At 42.7% G+C, this 19,973-nt stretch overlaps 1 protein-coding gene across 9 annotated transcripts in view; it reads right to left on the bottom strand.

Annotated features, from left to right (window-relative positions):
• The window catches only part of SPATS2L (spermatogenesis associated serine rich 2 like), a 165,567-nt gene that overhangs the window by 77,354 nt on the left and 68,240 nt on the right, over nucleotides 1-19,973 (bottom strand). For 8 of the 9 annotated variants that reach the window (XM_046658652.1, XM_046658646.1, XM_046658651.1 and 5 more), the window contains one exon: nucleotides 9,240-9,300. In XM_046658652.1, coding sequence (XP_046514608.1) covers nucleotides 9,240-9,278 — 39 coding nt within the window. In that variant the 5' untranslated portion in view covers nucleotides 9,279-9,300. Of the gene's footprint in view, nucleotides 1-9,239; nucleotides 9,301-17,664; nucleotides 17,684-19,973 lie in introns of those variants that run through there. The other variant, XM_046658649.1, reaches the window with a different exon arrangement.

Here is a 19,973-nt window from a genome sequence, read left to right as displayed (position 1 = left end):
AGAGAGAGCAGATCGCATGTTAAATGCTCTCACCACAATTTTTTAAAAAAGAAAGAAAAGTATTAAGTTTTGTAATTGATCCCCAATCATCATTTCAACATATTTTTATTGATAATTATCTTCAAGGATTGAGATTGGGAGTTCTGAAGGACCCAAAGACAAGGTAGCAACAGACATGCCGTACCAGTGAACCATAAATGGGCCTCAGAGATGGTTTAATCAAATTCCTTTATTTTACAAGAAACTGAGGGCAGAGAGGTAATGTACACATTCAAACTGAGGCAGCCAATTTCCATCAGGACTGAGGCTGCCCCAGGTTCTCTGCTCCCTGGCACAATCCCTTTTTTGGTCTCGCATGGTGCTTATAAGGTAGGCGAGACCACAGATTCATCCAGTGTTAGAGTTGGAAAGGGTTTTAGAGATTCTCCACCACATGAATTTCCTCATTTGGCAGATAAGAAAACTGAAGCTCAGAGAGGGTACACAATGTGCCAAAGGACACACAGTTTTTCAGTAGAGTTAACGCATCCCTTTGTTTCCTTAAACATGGATGGATGGAAATAGTATACTTTTTCTTTTTTCTTCTTTTGGTGAGGAAGATTGGCCCTGAGCTAACATCCATTGCCAATCTTCCTCTTTTTGCTTGAGGAAGGTTGTCACTGAGCTAACATCTGTGCGAATCTTCCTCTATTTTGTATGTGTGATGCCACCACAGCACGGCTGGGTGAGCAGCGTGTGTCTGCATCCAAGATCCGAACCCGTGAACCCCAGGCCACTGAAGCGGAGTGCGCAAACTTAACCACTACACCACTCCTGGCCCCAGAAATAGTATACTTTTAATAGAAAATAAGACTACTAAATCCTCATTTGTTCTCCAAGTTGAGAAGACTCCCTATACTAGTGGCAGTATGGCTCAGCTTGCTAACAGAAGGGAAATCCTAGAGTTTGCATTTTAATTTGCTAATTCCTCTAGAACAGTGGTTCACAAACTTTTTATTAATTCTTTCCAATAAACATATAAATCTCATGATTTTTTCTCTTACATGACTGAATTCCAAAATAGGTATTTCAATTTCTTTTTTTAAATGTAAAGTTTTCTTATCCTCTCGCATATTGTGGTGGCCATGGAAATCCCCCTCGGCGGGAAGCAGAGTTGACTGGACAGCCCAGTTTTCCTTCTTCTCCCTCTTCCTCCACAGATGTCAGACCTGCGTGGCAGTCCGTGGACCCTCCCTGCCTGCACACGCTTCCCCTCCTTTCTCTTTCACAAGCATTCCCTCTCTTTCCCCACCTCCCACCCCCAAGAAATCTCTTGCTCATCTAATCCCATCTTGGCCTCTGCTTCTTGGAGGACTCAAATGAACACAATGCGCTTTTTCTAATTACTCCTATGTTTGCCCCACTGACATTTCAGTGCACGGCCCGACTCACATTCTACTTCCTTTCCCTTTCTTCCTAATAGCTGAGAATCACTGTTACAGAATCTTGGCTCAATTATTTAGCTAAATATTGATTAATTAACAAATATTTTGGGGGCATAAAGTCTATGATATTACTATTATAGGAGCTATTGAATCACAAATAAATTAAAAGTCCATTTGTGCTTATAAGGAGCTTGTAATCAAGTTGTAGGGAAATGATGATTTACAGAGAAAAACTGATTTTAATAATAATACAAGCAGTAGACTTTTAGGTGCTGAATCTGTCTATCTACCTATCTATGTAATCCCTCTGGACAGATTTTTAGTGTTCAAGGTCGTAAGAGAAAAAACCAATGCAGGTTTGTCAATACCTTTATCTGTAAAAGTTGGATAATTTAATATGAAGGATCATTGTGAGAAATAACTAGAACATTGGTAGAGTACCCAAAAATTCCAAGGGATTGCCAACAGAGGTAACTTTTTTCCTGCCACCAAAGGTTTTAATTTTCGACATGCACTCATATTCTTTAGCATTAACCCTCTGACATAGACACCTCTCAGCCACAGGGCTGAAGGAGCTAGAGGAAAGGCTGGAAGGAGAGGGGGCGCGAGAAACAGAACAGAAACACCACGCATTCCAAGCATGTCGCTTGGAGAAAGCAATGTGATGCTAATCCTGCGATGGTAAATTTCTTCTTATCCCCTGAAACTGATGCTGACATTTCCATTTATTCATTCAGTTCCTTTCGACTCCTTGTCAAATCTCTCTGGTTGCCAAGCAACTATAACAGCAGTTCTGTACATAAGCATCAGGCAGCAACTATTGTCAGTGTTTCTTCTTTCCTGGAAAGGGAAATTTAAGACCCTTTCCTAGGAGAAAATGATGACAAGAACCTGTCCATAGTAAAACCTGAAAGTTCTGTGTGTGTGGTTTGTGCTTTTGCTTTTGAATCCAAGGATTGGGCTGAATTGACTTAAACACTCTCACAAAATTATAAAATTAAGATTTTCCCCCAAAGGTTGAATGGTTTGGTCTTTATGAACAACTGCATATCATGAAAACTCGCCCCACATCCCATGAAACGAGTTCTCTCTTAAATGGAGTTAATACTTTAAAGACGCAGGATGACAGGTTTCTTCTCTACTTTCTCCGATGCTGCTAAAATTTCTATAAACAAATGCTTGGCTTTTTCTGACAATACTCCACCCCACAAATAGACCTGAACTATATTTCAGTACTTTGTAAAACAGAGATCAAGACAGTTACAGGAAAAAATAATTATAAAATGGGACGTCTGCCCAGCTGTTGAGGACAGACTCTAAGACACAGAGTCTCTCTCAGTCGTCTGCAGAAACGCCGAGAGGACCCCTCTCTGTTCCTCTGTGGACAAGAGGCTCTTCTCCCCTCTTCTACGTCTCCTCCTTCATTTGAGTGACGCTGGATGATTCCTGTTTACAACCCAATTTACCTCTATAACTTTAACAGCTCTAAAAGCCATTCACAATAAGTGGCACCGCTCAGCAAAGACATTATAGACTAAGCGATTCCCCATTTCCATATCATCATATTTTCTAGTCTCACTTATATTTTTGTGAGGCTCAGCAACAGCTATAACAGTTTGAAAAAGTCAAGTCCAGTTTATGTTCTTTCTTTCACTTGGGCTTTTTATTTCGTTTTCTTTCTAATCTCAGTTCTGTGTGAATTTATATTTTGAGTTCCAAACAAAAACATTCACTGGAGCTCCTTTTCCATTTTTAATTGTAAATTAAAAAGATGAGCTCTCCCAAGCCCTTTATAGTATATACGATAAAGAGCTCATAAAGCAGCTCCCTACTGATTATTGTATTTGATGACTTTGTTATGTAGGTTTTATTATCATGTCCAATCTACAGATTAGGAAACTGAGGCCCAGAAAAGTCAAGTGGCTTTCTCCAGGCTGCCCCGCTAGAAAGTGGGGAGCCAATAATCTCTGCCTCTGTCTCCAAACTCCATATTCTCTCCAAGACTTTACCTCGCTGGAGATCACTTCCCAAGCCTACTTGGTTCCCTAAGGTGGCTTAGGAATCACTCTTTGCTGGAATTAGTTATCAGTCCCTAACAGTCTGTAACATTCAGCAAATATTATTTTGAAATCCCATTTTACAAACGAGAATCCCCCTTGCCTTCTATCATCAACCTGCATTGCTCAGTGGTATTCCACTTAAACTGATTTATAATAATGCATCAAATATCTGACTAAAAATTTTATTTTGTCTATGTCAGTTCTAATAATCCTTTCTTATTCAGTTGAGAATTACATCTAAAATTTTATAAATCAGTTTAGCTTGGTATCCTAGTGTTTCACAGAAGAAATAATAGTAATAGTCACTACTGAGCCCTAACCTTAACTCATCTATGAGTTTCTGGTGTTGAATTTCTTAAAAAATATATGTCATTTAGAAAAGAGCTGTAAAAAGTGAGTATGCCCTAAATATAAGATCCCTAATTAGCCTAAAGATTTTGTTCTGGAGCTGTCCTGGTGGCACAGCGGTTGGGTGCACACGTTCCGTTTCAGCAGCCCAGGGTTCACCAGTTCAGATCCCGGGTGTGGACATGGCATCACTTGGCAAGCCATGCTATGGTAGGCGTCCCACATATAAAGTAGAGGAAGATGGGCATGGATGTTAGCTCAGGGCCAGCCTTTCTCAGCAAAAAGAGGAGGATTGGCAGATGTTAGCTCAAGGCTAATCTTCCTCAAAAAAAAAAAAAAGAGAAAAAAGAAAAAAGATTTTGTTCTGGTATTTTTCCTTAAAAAAGTGAGATATGTCTTCCTTTTTTTTTTTTTATTGGTACAACAAGATCTGACTGATTACACACCAAAAGACCTCTTTTGTTATTGTGAAACCTACCTGAGAGCACCTGTGTTTGATAACCATCTCAGAGAGATGCTGCGAGAACCACAGGCAGTCAACGTAAGTAACCTGAGTTCCTGTTTTTAGAAGCAATTTAAAAATTGCTTTATTTAATAGTAAAGAGAGTACTAAAATGAGATGTCATTCCCATTAACCTACATTTCTGTTTTCAAGAAGGCTTGAGATTTTGCCAAATATTGTGAATGGGAAATGTCGTCTCTAAAGACGGTACCTATTCAAACAGACATGTTCATTCATTCATTATCCATTCATTTACCTAACTCTAACTGGGGGACAGCTGGGCGTCAAACCCAAGAACGTGAAGCTGAGGAAGGCCCAGTCCCTGCCTCCAAGGGGCGCAGAGACAGCCAACAATCACAGCAGAAGGAGTAACGGCTGCAGGGCAGAATGCAAAGAACCCCAGGAAGCTCACAGGAGCAGAGAGTAAGGGCAAACCATTCAGCTGGGGCAGGAGGAAGGAGAAAGGAGATGTCTGAAAGGGTTCCTAAAAGGAAGGCGAGGGAGGGTCAGGCCCCTGAGGAGGCCATCCAGGAGAGAGGAAATGGCCTTTGCAAAGGCCTGGAGGCAGAAACCTTCAAGGTCAGGATGGCTGCGCTGCATTGAAAGGGGCATGTAGAGAAGTGGCAATAGGTACAGGTGCCAAAGTAGAGAGGATCGGATCTCACAGAGGACGCAAGTCACACTAAGAAGACCGAACTTTGACTTCAACAATATTTCCAACTTAAATCCTTGCACTTATAATCCAATAACATAAAGATATCTTAAAACAAAACAGTCACAAAGAGTGTCAACTGTAAATTTCAGTTGTCTTGCATATTAGACCTTAAGTTATTAGTTCCTCCTTTGGACTAAAAGCTGCGTGAGGACAGAAATGACTCCCTCAGCAGAGCACTCACCTTTGCAATTCATCCCACAGGGGACCCCCTAGAGAGAACGGATGGGCTCATTTCACCGCAAGACTTTTATGAAGTATTTAATTTCCCACAGTGCTTGACTAGATATTGAATAAGAACACTACACAGATCTGTTCTCAGATCTCTAAAAGCTTATCATTTATAATTTAAGACATAACAGTTGTTAGTATTCTTAATTTTCAGAAGTAAAATGTCATTGCTCTGTGACAGACTGAGAAACAAACTAATCATAAAAAGGCCATAAAAGCTAATAACTAAAGGAAACAAATGTACTAAAATAAATCAATGTAAAATTACAAATGATCAGAATTTCCAGTTGTTTATTATGACTTATTTTATTGAATTGAGAAATCTATTAACCTTTTGCCATAGGAAGATGGAATTTACTAATTGATTTACAGGAGCTCTACTTTCATTGTCACGTGGATTGATAATATTTACAACTCAAACATCACCCTCTTTCAAAGTAATGCCAACATTTTGATAAGTTATTGAAGTGTGATGGTAAAAACGCCATCTACTGTTAATCTTCATATGCTTATGTGACATTGATCATGACAAGTGGATGAATGAGGAGCCTGAGCCAATGCATGGCGCGTTCACTGAACCTCTGTGGTCTGTGTGTTGACGGATCAGCTTCCTTCCCCTTACTGGCTCCATGCCACCTATGTTTTGAATAAGACACTCTGTCATTGAGTGCTGAGCCTACCTTATTGGCCTAATAGCCATGCTTTGCAGGGATGAATTGCTATGACTCTGATTCTTTAAGTGTTTTTCCTTCTCATAGCTCAACTTTAGGAGCTGTTCAATCCATCCATCAACAGACATTTGGAAAGAGGCCAATTCCTGGTCAGCACTGTGGTGCGAGACCCAGCTTCTCAACCCGGGGAACTCATATTCTCACCTGAGTACATGACTGTGAGTCAGGGGGAATATGAAGCCATGATATAAAAGAAGCATGCCCTTCTGCTATTGTTTGCTCAATGGTCTATAAGTAAAAACAGTGTTGTCTTAAAATAACATATGGAACATATTATAGAATAAAATAGGTAATACATTTGCATCAATTTTTAAGACAACATATAAGACTCCAAAGGAATTGTAGGTCGGTGGAATTTGGTTTTGACCATGTCCCCAGAGACGTGGGGCATCAAGTTGGTTCTTCCGTGCCCGGGGGCATTCTGGTGGAAAACTTAGGGAAGCAGAAATGCAGTAGCAAGAGCACAGGTTGTAGGACCAGACACAGCTGAGTCTGAATCCCCGCTCCTCCACGTTTCCTGAGAGTCTGACTTCGACCAAGTCACTTGACCTCAAGCCTCCGTGTCCTCATCAAACAGGAAAGTTACTTAATATGAAGATTTATAAAATATGTAGCACAGTAGCTGACAGAAGCAGGGTGAGCTTTTAAGAAAATACCACACCAAGTCATGCTCCTGCTTCAACCTTTCAACAGCTTACTCCTGCCCTTTGAAGAAGTCCTACAGGGCTCCCATCTCAGCTTCTAAACCTTTCAGGTGACAAACAGAAATGGCAAACAATAGGATATATTAGAGAAGCCATTTGGTGTAAACCTAATTCAGCCTGACTTTGTTTTTTCCAAAGGGCCTGACGTGGCCATTGAGCATGCATTGTATATCTGCTTCAAACATTTACTATGGCAAGAACAAAGGCCCTTAAGATAAAGGTGCAACTTCCCCCCCACATTGGCATTTCCTTAAAGATAAGCATCATTTCTAGGCTAGGAACTGATTGCTGCACTAACCTTTGACCACCCAGCTCACCTGTGACCGCCCAGCACGAGACAACAGACCTGCCACCCTGCTGTGTCCACCAAGACAGCAGACCTACCTGCTGTGTCCATCAATTGCTGTGCCAACAGAGCAGTCCTGTGACTATTGTAAAAGGGACATTTCAATCATATGTGAAACATACTCTTCGGGAGTATATAACCACTCTGTACACCCCACTTCTTTGGTGCCCTTCCTTCCTTCAGGCCCTGGGCCATGGTTCTCACATTTTAGCTGAGAATAAACTCACCCAAATTTTCATCTATAGATTGGTTATGGATTATTTTCATTGACACAGGGCACAGACCCCCTTTGGCAGCCTGGTAAGGCCTATGGGGTCCTTCTCAGAATAATATTTTAAAATTATTTATTATTTAAATAATATTTGAAAATATGAAATAAAACACATAATTACAAAGGAAACCACTTATATTGAAATAAAGTTAAAATATTAATGAAAAAACAAATTTGCGCCACAGTAATATATGTGCTTCTCTACCAGCATCAAATAACGCAGTATAGCGGCAGGTTCTAGAACCACAGTAATTTTAAGTAGCGATGAATGAACCATACTCAGGCTATCTGTAACAAACATAACAGGATATGAAGATATCGTGATTTCTAGTTGTGACAGTCACAGGGACTCCTGCTACACTGGGTTGTCTTTTCCTTTCCTTACATTCATGATTGAAGGAAATGCTAAGTTTCATTTAGAAGTTAGTGAAGATGAAAATGTTTTTTCCCATCCAAGTTTGTGGAACCCTAGATTCTACCCATGGATCCCTTGGAGGTCCAGGAACACAGGTGAAGAGCCGTGCTCTCTGACCTCATCTCCCATGGCCATCCCTCGTGCCCACCATGCTCTGGCCACACCAACCACCATACCAACCACCTGTTCTTCAAACACCTTCAACCTAGTCACCTTGGGCATCTGCTTTTGCTTTTCTATCTGGAATGCTCTGCCCTCAGATCTTTGCAAGGTGTTTCTTTCCCATTGTCTTTATCTCAGCTCTAATATCACCTCCTCCGAGAGGGCTGCCCCTATCCACAGTAGCCATCGCTCCCTGCTACCCTGCTGTTATTTCCCCATGGTAGTTATCACTGTCTGAAATGACTCTGTTCATTTACGTTCTTGGATTCACTCTCCATTTCCCTGCCCTGAAAAGCAGGTCTCATGGGATCAGGAACCCCAACTACACGTTCAGTGCCGTATCCCCACTACGGAGAACAGTGTTTGGCACAAGGTAGGGGTCCAATACATCTTTGCTAGATGAAAGAAAAATAGTAAGGACTCCACAAATGTTACTTCACTGTGTATTTTAGTTACGGTGGGGATACAAAGAGATGAGAGATGAAGGGCTGCCCTCAGTAGCTGCCGTGCAGTGGAGGCAGGAGGTGGCCCTGAGGAGGTGGGGAGAGTGGCAGGCTGGGCTCTCCCACTCCGCTGAACCAGCAGGGACAGCTCTCCCCTAGGGCCTCGGCTCACTGGGCGCAGATGAAGGGGTTGGACAAATACCTCCATGGTCTCGCGTGATCTATGGTTTATGATCTTTAAGAGCTAACAGTGCAGGCAGCATACGTGGAGTGAGGGACCGACCCCAAGTGGAGGAACCTTGCCAGAGAAGGACAAGACGTGGAAAGGCTCTGAAGTGTAATCAGCCTCCAGCAAATGAGGAGGGGGATTTGCAGTCATGCACTCTCCATGTTGAAAGAGACCTTGAAGGCTACTCAGCACGACCCCTCGGTGAGGCTTTGGCTATCTCTGTATGAGGCCATTTCTGGAGACACAGCACAGTACCCTAACTCTCAGATGAAACCCAGCACGGAGGTAAGGAGTACAAACTGTGCAATGGCACTCCTGGGTTCGAATCTCAGCTCCGTTGCTTACTAGCTCTGAATTTAGGCAAATTACTTAACTTCCCTGTGTCTCCATTCCCTCCTCTGTAAAACGAGAATAATAATAGTATTAATTTCATGGGGTTATGGTCAAGAGTAAATGAGAAAGTGAATGTAATATGCTTAACACACACTCAGTGGATGCTACTTATGATTCTTTCTATGAAATGATTTTCTAGGGTGTCAAACTTACTATGGGTCCCTCAAAACCACTTCTCCTTTCTTCCATTGTAATCGAGTTTTTACTAGCCAGAGACTACATTATCCAGTTTGGAGTTTTTGCAAGCCAACATATAGCTTTATCTTACCTTTTCCTTGACATTTACATGAGGATTGAGTTCAGCCATCTTGCTTCTAGTGGAATAGGCCCTATAAAGAAGGGAAAAACAGATTAACTTTAAAGTTTTAAAATTGATTTCTCAATGTCTTATTTTTATGCTCTCTTCCAACACAGTAAACAACTTCATTCAGCCATAATCATAAATACCATTTTAAAATGTAAAAATACTTTCAAGCTAAGCACTTGTCTTAGGTATGTTCAAAAAGCATGTTATGATAACTCTAGAAGACAATGTAAAATCTTTTATGCATACTATATTGACATGAAAAATGGCAAAGACAGATGCATATGCACCAAATGGTGTTTCTTCTCTCTATGTAAAAGAAAGGTGGTCCAAAACAGTGAGTGGAGGCAAAGTGTACCTACTTTAACTAAGCCTTGTCCACACAATCCTTACTGTCCCACAGCTTTCACCAGCCTCTACTTAACATAACAAACGTTTGCTGAGTATTTCCTGCATGGATGTAACCGCACCAGGCACTCCAGGAAGAGGAGAAATAGTTCCAGATTTAAACATCAGAAACACTATATATAACGGTTTTCACACTTGCGTTCTCACTCACCAACACATCGTGAACATCCTTCTGGATCTATGCCTATACACTTCCGCCTTATTTTTACTGGCCATGAATTCATCATCTCCAGTTTCAAATGGACCCTTAAAGCTGCTCGTAAGCCTTCTCTGTTTCCCTAAATTCTTTAGGTCTTCTGGCTTTAACGTCCAATCTTCCTCGTGAGGTGGCCCATTCTGAAATCTGTATTCTTAACACCAAGCTGTGGTGTTTTCTTTCTTCTCATCTGGTTTCAATCTTTCACCATTATTATGGAAGATAGATCTTAAGTCTTTAACAGTTTAAATCTCGTTTTGAAATAGAGCATAAATGACAAAAATGGGTGAACAGATTGAAATAGCATCTAGATTGGCCAAGATATCAATCTATGATGTATTTGCATGTTTAACACTTTTTGTCAATCAAGAACCACTGAAACTCTTTCTTACATTCTTTTTGACTTTTGCTACAAAGACTGTATCTAGAGTTGATGCATTTTAACGATAACTTCCAACACGTCTCTGATTTCTCCCCAGGATTTTCTTTTAAACCTAGGTCATAAATTCAGATCCATTACCTTTCGCTGATTTTAGGATGAAAGCATGGCAATGTGTAATCTTAACTCTATTAACACTCAAACAAGAATCCACATAAATACTACACATTATCAAATATTAGAAACAGTAAGAGTTTATTTTTATAAGTTTCCAAATGATACAGCCACTGACCCAAGCATTTCGGCACATTAGCAGGAGAGATTCTGCATACTGGATCCCCACTAATGATATGGATCAAGGCTGCCCCAGGTAGAGAAATCCAAGGTGTCCTGGCCTACGTGCCGATCTATATGACCCAATGGATTTTATGGCATGGATTAGGGCTGCCCCAGGGAGAGAAGCCCAGGGCATCCTGGCCTACATGCCAATCTATGTGACCAGATTCACATCTAAAGTTATACAACCACACAGTAACCAGACCCCATCTGCACTGAAACCATTCAATGACTTTTTACATCATCTTTTCTTTGTCCAGTAAAAATAAATCATGTGCCCATGCCTTATAAATTTAGCCCTAACCCTCAACACATTGCAGCCCTTCACTGCCCATGGGTCCTGTCCCCATGCCTGCAGCTCTTACTAACCATGGGTCCTGTCCCCATGCTATTCCATACTATTCTCTGAATAAAAGAGCACTACTGCCAGACCTTGAGAGTCCAAGAAATCTTTCTTTCGACTCCTCGAGCCCGCATCACTAAGACAGCTCCTCTCCATGTGCTCTGCAAAGAGTGCCCCTCCCACTGAAGACATCTCCCATTTAAATAACTCTTCCAAATGGTAAATCCCATATCCTCTGACCTGGCAGATGGGAGAAAGTAAATAATACTACCTGGCAAATAATACCTGAATCTCATTCTCATTTATTCCTACTTTTGAGAGTTAGTAGGAAAAGACAACAGGATTATTTCCTGATTACATATCTGTAACAGTGAATAGAGATGCTTTGTGAGATAGAAGGACACATAATCAGGCATTTCTGTTTAAAGCCACAGATGAAGAGTGAAACCTTTGATCAGTCATCACAATGCCTGTAAGATGGTCTAAAACCATATTTGAAGACATCTGGATGGTTGATCTTCTTATTCAAATGGAAGTTTCGGCATTATATGAAGATACACTGTCTGTACATGGATTTTTCTGTGTGTGATAGTATATGTATGCGTGTGTGAGAGAGAACAAGGATGTGGGGGAGGGACATACAGGTTCCACCTACGGAACTAAGAAGGACAGAAGGAACCAGGTAGATTTGGTGCTCTTTGTTAGGACAGATCTTTGAGCCACAATTCCTCCCATTAGACTAGAATGGCTAAATCTTCTGGACACATCTAATCTTTCCATTATAGATGAGTGGAATCTGATAGGAAAAGTTTGTTTGTTTTTGTTTTGCTTTGATGTCTAGGATTTGGGGTGCAGCATTTCTGAAGCTGGAGTATTACAATCCACAGAGGAATCAGGGAGCAATCCCGCTGAGCAGAGAAGACTTCTAAGATCTGAAGAAGTGGCAGCCCTGCATGGTGAGCTATCATCATAGGACAAAATTCATGGAGATTCCTTTTCTCTTTGACCTCAGAGTCTAATCAAAGAACACTCTTCTTCGGTAGTGATGCCAGTAAGATTGATTACAACATTATTTTTTTGTGGAAGGAAAATGCTGGCTATGAAGGCAGAATGGGGCTATTACAGGTTTCTCAGGTGGGAAGATAAGATAGCAATACTTGTAGAGAGCTGCTCTTTGCCCGCTTTACTCTCTTATATTCTGTGTTTCCTATGTGGAGGGCTGTCTCTACAGGTTCTGCCTTCCAGGCAGGTTCCAATGCCCTCTCCACATCCAAGCTTTCTGCTGGCTGGTGGATAACAGAAAGATTGGGAAATTGGCTCCAGCTCCAGTTATGGAAACTAGATGAAGGATTTGAACCTGCACAGAAAGTAAATTTGGTTTGCCTTAAAGAAGTAAGAGTTGAAGTGGCTAGATGGTCAAACTGGGTTCTCCTGATAAGGACGACGCTAGGGAACTGTGGAACAGGAGAGGGTGTTCCTCAGTGCACCCGCAGGTCCTCGCTGAGTGCCTGCACCCAGTCTGGCACTATTCCCTCCAGAATACTCTGAAGCACATCGCACCATCATGGTGTCACGTGGTCGTTCCCTTTCCTGAGCTGACTCCCTCTCCCCTGTGAAAATGAAACTGTGCTGTGCTCCTATTCTTTTGGGATTTTTCTGCTATGAACTATATCCAGACAGTCAGATCAACTTAATCTGAATCTTCACTGTTTAACTTAGATAGTTAAGAAACTTTTCCTCCAGGAGACATATTGTCACCTCCTCCCAAATGACAGGCCCAGATTTCAGCAGCGTGAAACCCCAGCCCTCACTGCTGCAGCCATCTGGGTTAACCTGAGAACCTCTAATGCTGTGACTGAGTGACAGGTGTTTGGAGACCACAGACCTCCTATTTCCCTCACATCACACTTGGTCACCACACCTGGTGGTGTATCACTGCTGGACACGGCTGCTGCCTATCCTAACACGGCCTGATCACCAGGGCTTTAGATCCACAAAGTACAGGGATCTCTGACTTCTTGGGAAAGACTTGGTTTCTAATTCCTATTATCACTTAAAACTGTTCTTGGAACTGACCAATTACTGAGGCCTACCTATTCAAATTCACGGATGGGTGTTCCATGCATATGGAATAACCAATAGAAAATTAAGATAACCAGAAATACAAGTCCTGAGGTTGACACAACATTTCTTTTTTTTTTTTCACATTTGTCTTTATTTATTTACTTATTGGTGAGGAATACTGGCCCTGAGCCAACATCCGTGCCAATCCTCCTCTACGCTGCATATGGGACACCACCATAGCACAGCTTGATGAGCAGTGTATAGGTCTGCACCCAGGATCCAAACCCTCAAACTCCGGGCTGCCAAAGCAAAGCGCGTGAACCCAACCTCCACGCCACTGGGCCGGCGCCTGACACAACATTTCAATAGCTTAGGTAGTGTTTGAAATTTTTTTCCTTAAAATTGTACTTTAGCTTTCAGTAATAACATTACAAACATACATAGATATCACCTAAGTTTTATATATATCCTAGAGAAAAATAAAGATCAAGAAAATTGTTGACAAATTTTACTTATGAAATAACAGATTAATCTCTCACTTCATTCTAGATATATATATTCCATAGTCAAAAAATTATTAGCAAAAGATATCAATCCCAAAGAAAAGAATTTCATCATTTATCACCAATACATCATCTATATACTTCTCCAGTGTAAAATTAATAAACCACAAATATGGTTCCTGGCAATCACTTCATGTGCAAAGTTATATCAAACTGAACTATTCATTATGCAAAGATCTTACTTAATATGCATTAATGCCAGTCAGAAGATCTATTAGTTTATAACAAAGATAAATATCCTTTATGAAAAATAAAACTGAATAGTACAATCTGGCAAATATGTTTGCTTCAGCATTTCTAATACAATTCAGTGAAGTTTAATATATATGACAATCTGATCAACTACCAAACTGAGTTTAAAAAATATATATATTTCCTGTGCAATCATATAAAACGTAAAAAGTTAACACAATGTAATGAAACGCCAAAGGACCTTCTGGCTTCCCCATCTCCGTTTTCCCTTGTTTTATTGTGTAAGCAGTAATAAAGTTTCACTTTCGTTTCTCTGAAACCCATTACTGCTCTTAGATTCACTTTCCCGTTCTCAGATATTGTATCACTTTTCTTGAATTGGATTTAGGGAACCAGAGGAAATATATAAGAAAAATTTTAAAGTACTGATTTTAACAAATTTTTCAAGGTCATTTATGCAAAGTTCTCCTATGATTTATTAAAAAACATAAAAATCATACTGCATAACTGGGAGTATTAATAAGAGTATTTCATAAATGACCATAAAGTAGCTGAAGGGGATAAATAAGTGCAAAGCGTCCTGAGAAGAAGGTGCAGCGAGGGAAAATGAGCGAGTTGTAGAGGCTGGGATCAACCTGCCTATCCGGCTGATCATCAGAATCAACTGCGAAGCTTTTAGAAGCAGAGATTTCTGGGCCCCAACGCCAGTTGGTAAGGGGGAGTTGAGGCCTGAAAAAAACAACTCCCCAGGTCATTTTTCACGCAAAGCCAAATCTGAATTGGAATGTGCTGGGCGTGTAAAATATTCCTTGAATTTCAAAGACTTAGTATGAAAAAGGAAAGTAAACTTTCAATATTTTTTATATCAATTATGTGTTGAAAGCATAATATTTGACACATCGGGTTAAATAAAATATAACATTAAAATTAATTCCACCCATTTCTTGGGCTGGAGACATGAACAGACATTTCTCCAAAGAAGACATACTGATGGCCAATAGGCACATGAAAAGATGCTCGTCATTGCTGATCATCAGGGAAATGCAAATCAAAACTACACTAAGATATCACCTTACACCCGTCAGAATGACAAAAATATCTAAAACTAATAGCAACAAATGTTGGAGAGGTTGCGGAGAAAAAGGAACCCTCATACACTGCTGGTGGGAATGCAAACTGGTGCAGCCACTATGGAAAACAGTATGGAGATTCCTCAAAAAACTAAAAATAGAACTACCATACGATCCAGCCATCCCACTACTGGGTATTTATCCAAAGAGCCTGAAGTCAGCAATCCCAAAAGTCCTGTGCACCCCAATGTTTATTGCAGCACTGTTTACAATAGCCAAGACGTGGAAGCAACCTAAGTGCCCATCAACAGACGAATGGATAAAGAAGATGTGGTACATATATACAATGGAATACTACTCAGCTGCAAAACAGAACAAAATCATTCCATTTGCAATAACATGGATGGACCTTGAGAGAATTCTGTTAAGTGAAATACACCAGCAAGAGAAAGATAATCTGTGTATGACTCCACTCATATGAGGAATTTAAAATTATGGACTAAGAACAGTTTAGTGGATACCAGGGGAAAGGTGGGGTAGGGGGTGGGCACAAAGGGTGAAGTGGTGCACCTACAACACGACTGACAAACATTAATGTACAACTGAAATTTCACAAGATTGTAACCTATCAATAACTCAATAAAAAAAAAAGAATGCAAAAAAAAAAAACTAATTCCACCCATTTCTTTTTACTTTTTAATCTGACTAGTAAAAAATTTAAAATTGCCCATGTGGCTTAGACGATACTTGAGTTGGAAAGCGCTGTCCTAGAGCAGTGGTTCTTACAGCACGAGTCCTGGGTGAGCAGCATCTGCTTTCCCGGGAGCTTGTTAGAAATGCACCCTCGCTGCCCTCCCCAGACAGGCTGGACCAGGAGCTCTGTGGGTGGAGCCAGCAATCAGTGTTTTACTACCTTCCCAGGCATTCAGATGCACACAGACTAAACTCTGAGAGCCACGACGCCAGAGTCTCCATCCTGGGAATATCAAGAAAGGGCCTCTTCCTCGGTCCCAGTCACTACACACAACAAGTAGATTCTCATAGAAGCCTAGATAGAAAAATGGGGGACCAGTTTCCTACACATCACATTGCTCAGGAATGGTCTTTTCACCAACATATTATTATGAATAATTAGCACTCTCAGGGGGCACTTAGAATGTGCCAGGTACTCTGCTAAGTGCTTGGCACACACGTTTTCATTTGAGCCTCACTGTAAAGTGGCAATGATGAGTATTCCCATCTTGCAGATGTGAAAGCTGAGGCACAGATGCAGTAAGTAGCAGGGCCAGGACTCAAACCCCGGCAGTCTGACTCTGGAGCCCACAGCCATGGCTTACAGCACCTCAAAACTGCCTTCAACAGTCATGGGCTCACCTTCCATGAACTCCAGTAAGAACCCAGGCAGGCAGTGACACAGGCCTGTACACATGCAGGGCACATGACTGCAGAGCAAAACCACTACACGGGCAGGAGTGAGCGGGGATGCGCCAGTTAGAAAGAGCAGGCTGTGTTCCTGTGGCTTCCTACCTCAGTGCAGAGGAGCAAAGCTGCCTGTAGCAGGCCCTCGGCCAGCAGGCGGTTTCCTTGGCTCCGTGAGGCTGCCCAGGGGCTCCCTGGCACTCCAGGGCCTACTGCTGAACTGCTGCTTCTTTGGGAATCTGACTCGGGTGCAGTTTGCCCAGAGTGTGACCTCGTGGCTCCTGAGACTTCTCCTGTCTGCCCCAGGGAGGAGGCACCAGGGTGGGTGCTGCGGGTGGGCAGTCAGCACGCGATGCAATGCGAGGAAGCAGTGCAGCCTCTCAGTCTAAACGGAGCACCCGCGGCTTCCCGGACCCACGCCTCACCTGCGGGCACTTCTTGCGGGACACCTGCATTCTCACTCAGCTGAGGTATGCTACTACCTCCGGAAGAAGGTGCAAAAAACAGATACATTTATTTCATTCTCTACTGCCACCAGCTGGCCCTTAGCAGAAGAGTGATGCCCTGAGAGAAGGGGAAAGAGAACAGGCAACTCTTGATAGGGAAGCAGGAGAGACTGCCCATCTGTCTACAAGGGGCACCACTAACCCTGAGGGAACATCTGGGTAAAGACTCTAGATTGTCACCGTACAGCTTGAGGGCCTCAGGTCTCCAGCTGTAGAATAAGAGGTTGAAGTTGTAGGGGAGGAAAAATAATCTTCCCTCTACCCTTCTAAAGTCTTAGGTGAGGGCCTGTAATAAAAGACAGGTTAAAAGAGAAAACCAAACGGAAGTTTATTAACACACATACCTCAGGTCCACATGGGGGAGGCCCAGCGAACAGTGAGAGACTCCCGAGGCGGCTTAGCATTCAGGACTAAATACCATCTTAATAGGGAAAGGAGAGAGGATGCAGGCCCTTAGAGGAGAGTGAATACCTTTTAGGAAAGACGAACAAGCCCTGAGAAGAAAAGACAGGAATGACAGTTTGTGACAAAGCGTGCCTGGCTGTGTGTCAACAGGGAGTCTCCCATCCTGTGACCAGTCAGCAGTCTTCCCTGTTGATGAGACTCCCGGGGAGGGAGCGATGACGAGGGAGCTGCTTTCGGAGGCTCTGCCTTTAGGCAGCGGAGGGGAGTTGAGAGCAAGATCTCCCTGTGTCTGCTGTTCTCAGGCACCCGCGCTCACAGTGAACAATGTGCCATGTGTCGGGTAGCATGTTCTGAACTCCTGCAGTCTCATTTTGAAATGGCACAGTCTCCACCCTTCAGAGTTTGTGACTCCATGTCCTTTGCAGCTCTCAGGTATCACAAGACTCAAAGAACCCTGGGAGGGACAGGAGCACCTGGCAGCCAAGGTAGCAGAAAGCTGAAAACTCACCTTAAAAAAAATAAAAGGCATTGGTGCTGTCTCTGATGTACTAGGCTACTTCTCTGTAAAGATCACCTTCGAGCTGGTCAAGGACTAACTGTCCGGTCCCCTAGGCCCAGTCAGGGGTACGTGTGTGCCAGCTGAAGAGCGAAACAGTGCTGCTTGTAAAACGGAGACGGTCTCAATTTCACTTCATGTGGGCTTTCTGTTGCTTCACTTTCCCATTGCCTAATCTTCTCTCTCTTCTGTTTTGTGCCCTCCTCCTTGTCCCTTGTTAAAAACAAGACGATAGGCCCAAAATGAAGTCACATATGCTAAGCCCCACACCACCAAACCAAGACTTAATTACAGTCTTGGCTCTCCTGGAAATGGGATCTTCAACAGCCAGTCAGGATCCCCGGCTCAGCTCTAGCCCAGTCGTCTGCCTGCCAGACCCCTGCCATCCCCTAGAGGAAAGTAAGCTTGCAATAACCAACCCGCTTGTTTGCCAGTACAACTTCCTTGTTCCCGCTGCCTTCTGCCTGTAAAGTCTTTCATTTGTACAGCTCCTCGGAGCTCCTTTCTATCCGCTAGATTGGATGCTGCCTGATTCCAACTGATTTTTCCTCAAACTCTGGAAATTTTTAATATGCCTCAGTTTATCTTTTTTCCATCCTCGATCCTTTACAGCTCCTTATCTGGTCTTGCAGTTCCTGAGGTCTCTTACACTCCCTGTGCTTTGGCTCCTTCTTCTGTGGATTAATTGCCACAGTTTAATCTAAGTTCTTGTGAGGTGCCAGGCTACTCAGAGGAAAGTTGCTTTAATTATTAGGAACGCGGACTCATAAACCATGAAACAGAGAATGGTGACCGAAATAGGAATTTCATCGGAAGACACTTACCTAGGCTTTTTTGTTTAATTTGGAAGGAAAAAAAATCTCAAGGCTGCAATTTTTATTCAGACACACTTCAATGTGCTAAATCCACTGTTAGAACAAATTCACTGAAAACCATTTTAAGGGCAAATGTCAGAAAAAAGTTTCACATTTAAAAGCCTTGGATCTGCCTCTTTTGAAAAGCAAGGTTAGCCTTTGGTTTAGAAATGTCGCCGCCTACCAAGTTCTTTGTGGGGGGAAGAAAGAAAATGGAATGTTTTATTTAAACAGGTCATTAGCAGTCAATGCTGATTTGAAAAGACTGCTTCCAGCGGCAGATAAAGGTTGCCGATCGCTCAGAACATCGCTGGAGCACGGCGAGGGCGCGAGGTGCTGAGGCCAGTTTGGGACCTGTGTGGGAGAGCGTCTTCACTGAAGGGCCCGAGTGCTCCTGGAGGAAGCAGAGTGATCCGGATTGTGCGCCCCTGTGTACGCTGCACACACACAGACAGCAGAGAAGAGCACAATGCACACTTTCGGGCAGGCCCCGCTTTGAATTTTCCATTTTAGTACCAGCAAATGCGTATGAATGAAGATTAACCATTTTTGCATAAAGTGCCAAACCACCTCCCCACGGCAGCAGAATGCAAATGGGAGCAAAAGAGTGAAGGACGCCTAGACCAAACACAGCGGATCTCCAACACTGCGAGCGCAGCGGGAGGGAGCACGGCAGGCTCCATTAGCATTCATCTATGGCCCGATTTTCCTATTTAATTTGAAATTATTTCATTTCATAGGTCTCTGACGGCTTGAGAATATAAATAAATGCCTTTTTCTAAAGGTGACCCAACGCTGGCTCCTGGAAGGCTCTGCTTCTGCTCGCTGGGCTTTCAAGCAAACACGTGTTTCCATAGCGATGTGGGTGACCCAGGCCTGGCGCAAGTACCCACTTGTATCAGCAATTCAATTATGCTCTGTTCTTTTAAGATACGATGATGTCAGCTCAAGTCTTTAAAAAAGGCCCATCCTCAGAGATGCCTCGGGAAAGGCGAGGTGGCCCGTGTTGGGAGGTTCAGAAGCATGAATTTGGCCCTCTCCAGGTAGGCTGATAGGCTCTCCCTGCAGATCACACTGGCTTGTCCCCATCCCCCGACTGCTGGCTGAGCAAATCCCAAATCCCAGAGGGGTTCAGACGAAAGACCAAGCACAGTTCTTCACACCCCTGAGTGCCAAGCACCTTCCCACCAACAGCCAAATGTTGCAAGCGAAATCATGTGCTTCCCCCTTCCTTCTTTTCCCCCAGCTCTTCAACTAGCCTCGGGCACTCCTGCAGAAAGGGCACTGTTTCTTCTTATTATCTGACAAACTTTTGTTAAACGCCTACAGTGTGCCACCAGGCTCTGTAGGGAAGGCTGGCAATAGTTACAAAATACACACAGTGAACTCTCACTGTATACCCAGCAC

This window comes from Equus quagga, chromosome 4 (genome assembly GCF_021613505.1).
Source record: "Equus quagga isolate Etosha38 chromosome 4, UCLA_HA_Equagga_1.0, whole genome shotgun sequence".
NCBI lineage: Eukaryota > Metazoa > Chordata > Mammalia > Perissodactyla > Equidae > Equus > Equus quagga.
Note: the sequence above shows the minus strand (reverse complement) of the source record. Positions and strands in the feature narration are given on the sequence as shown.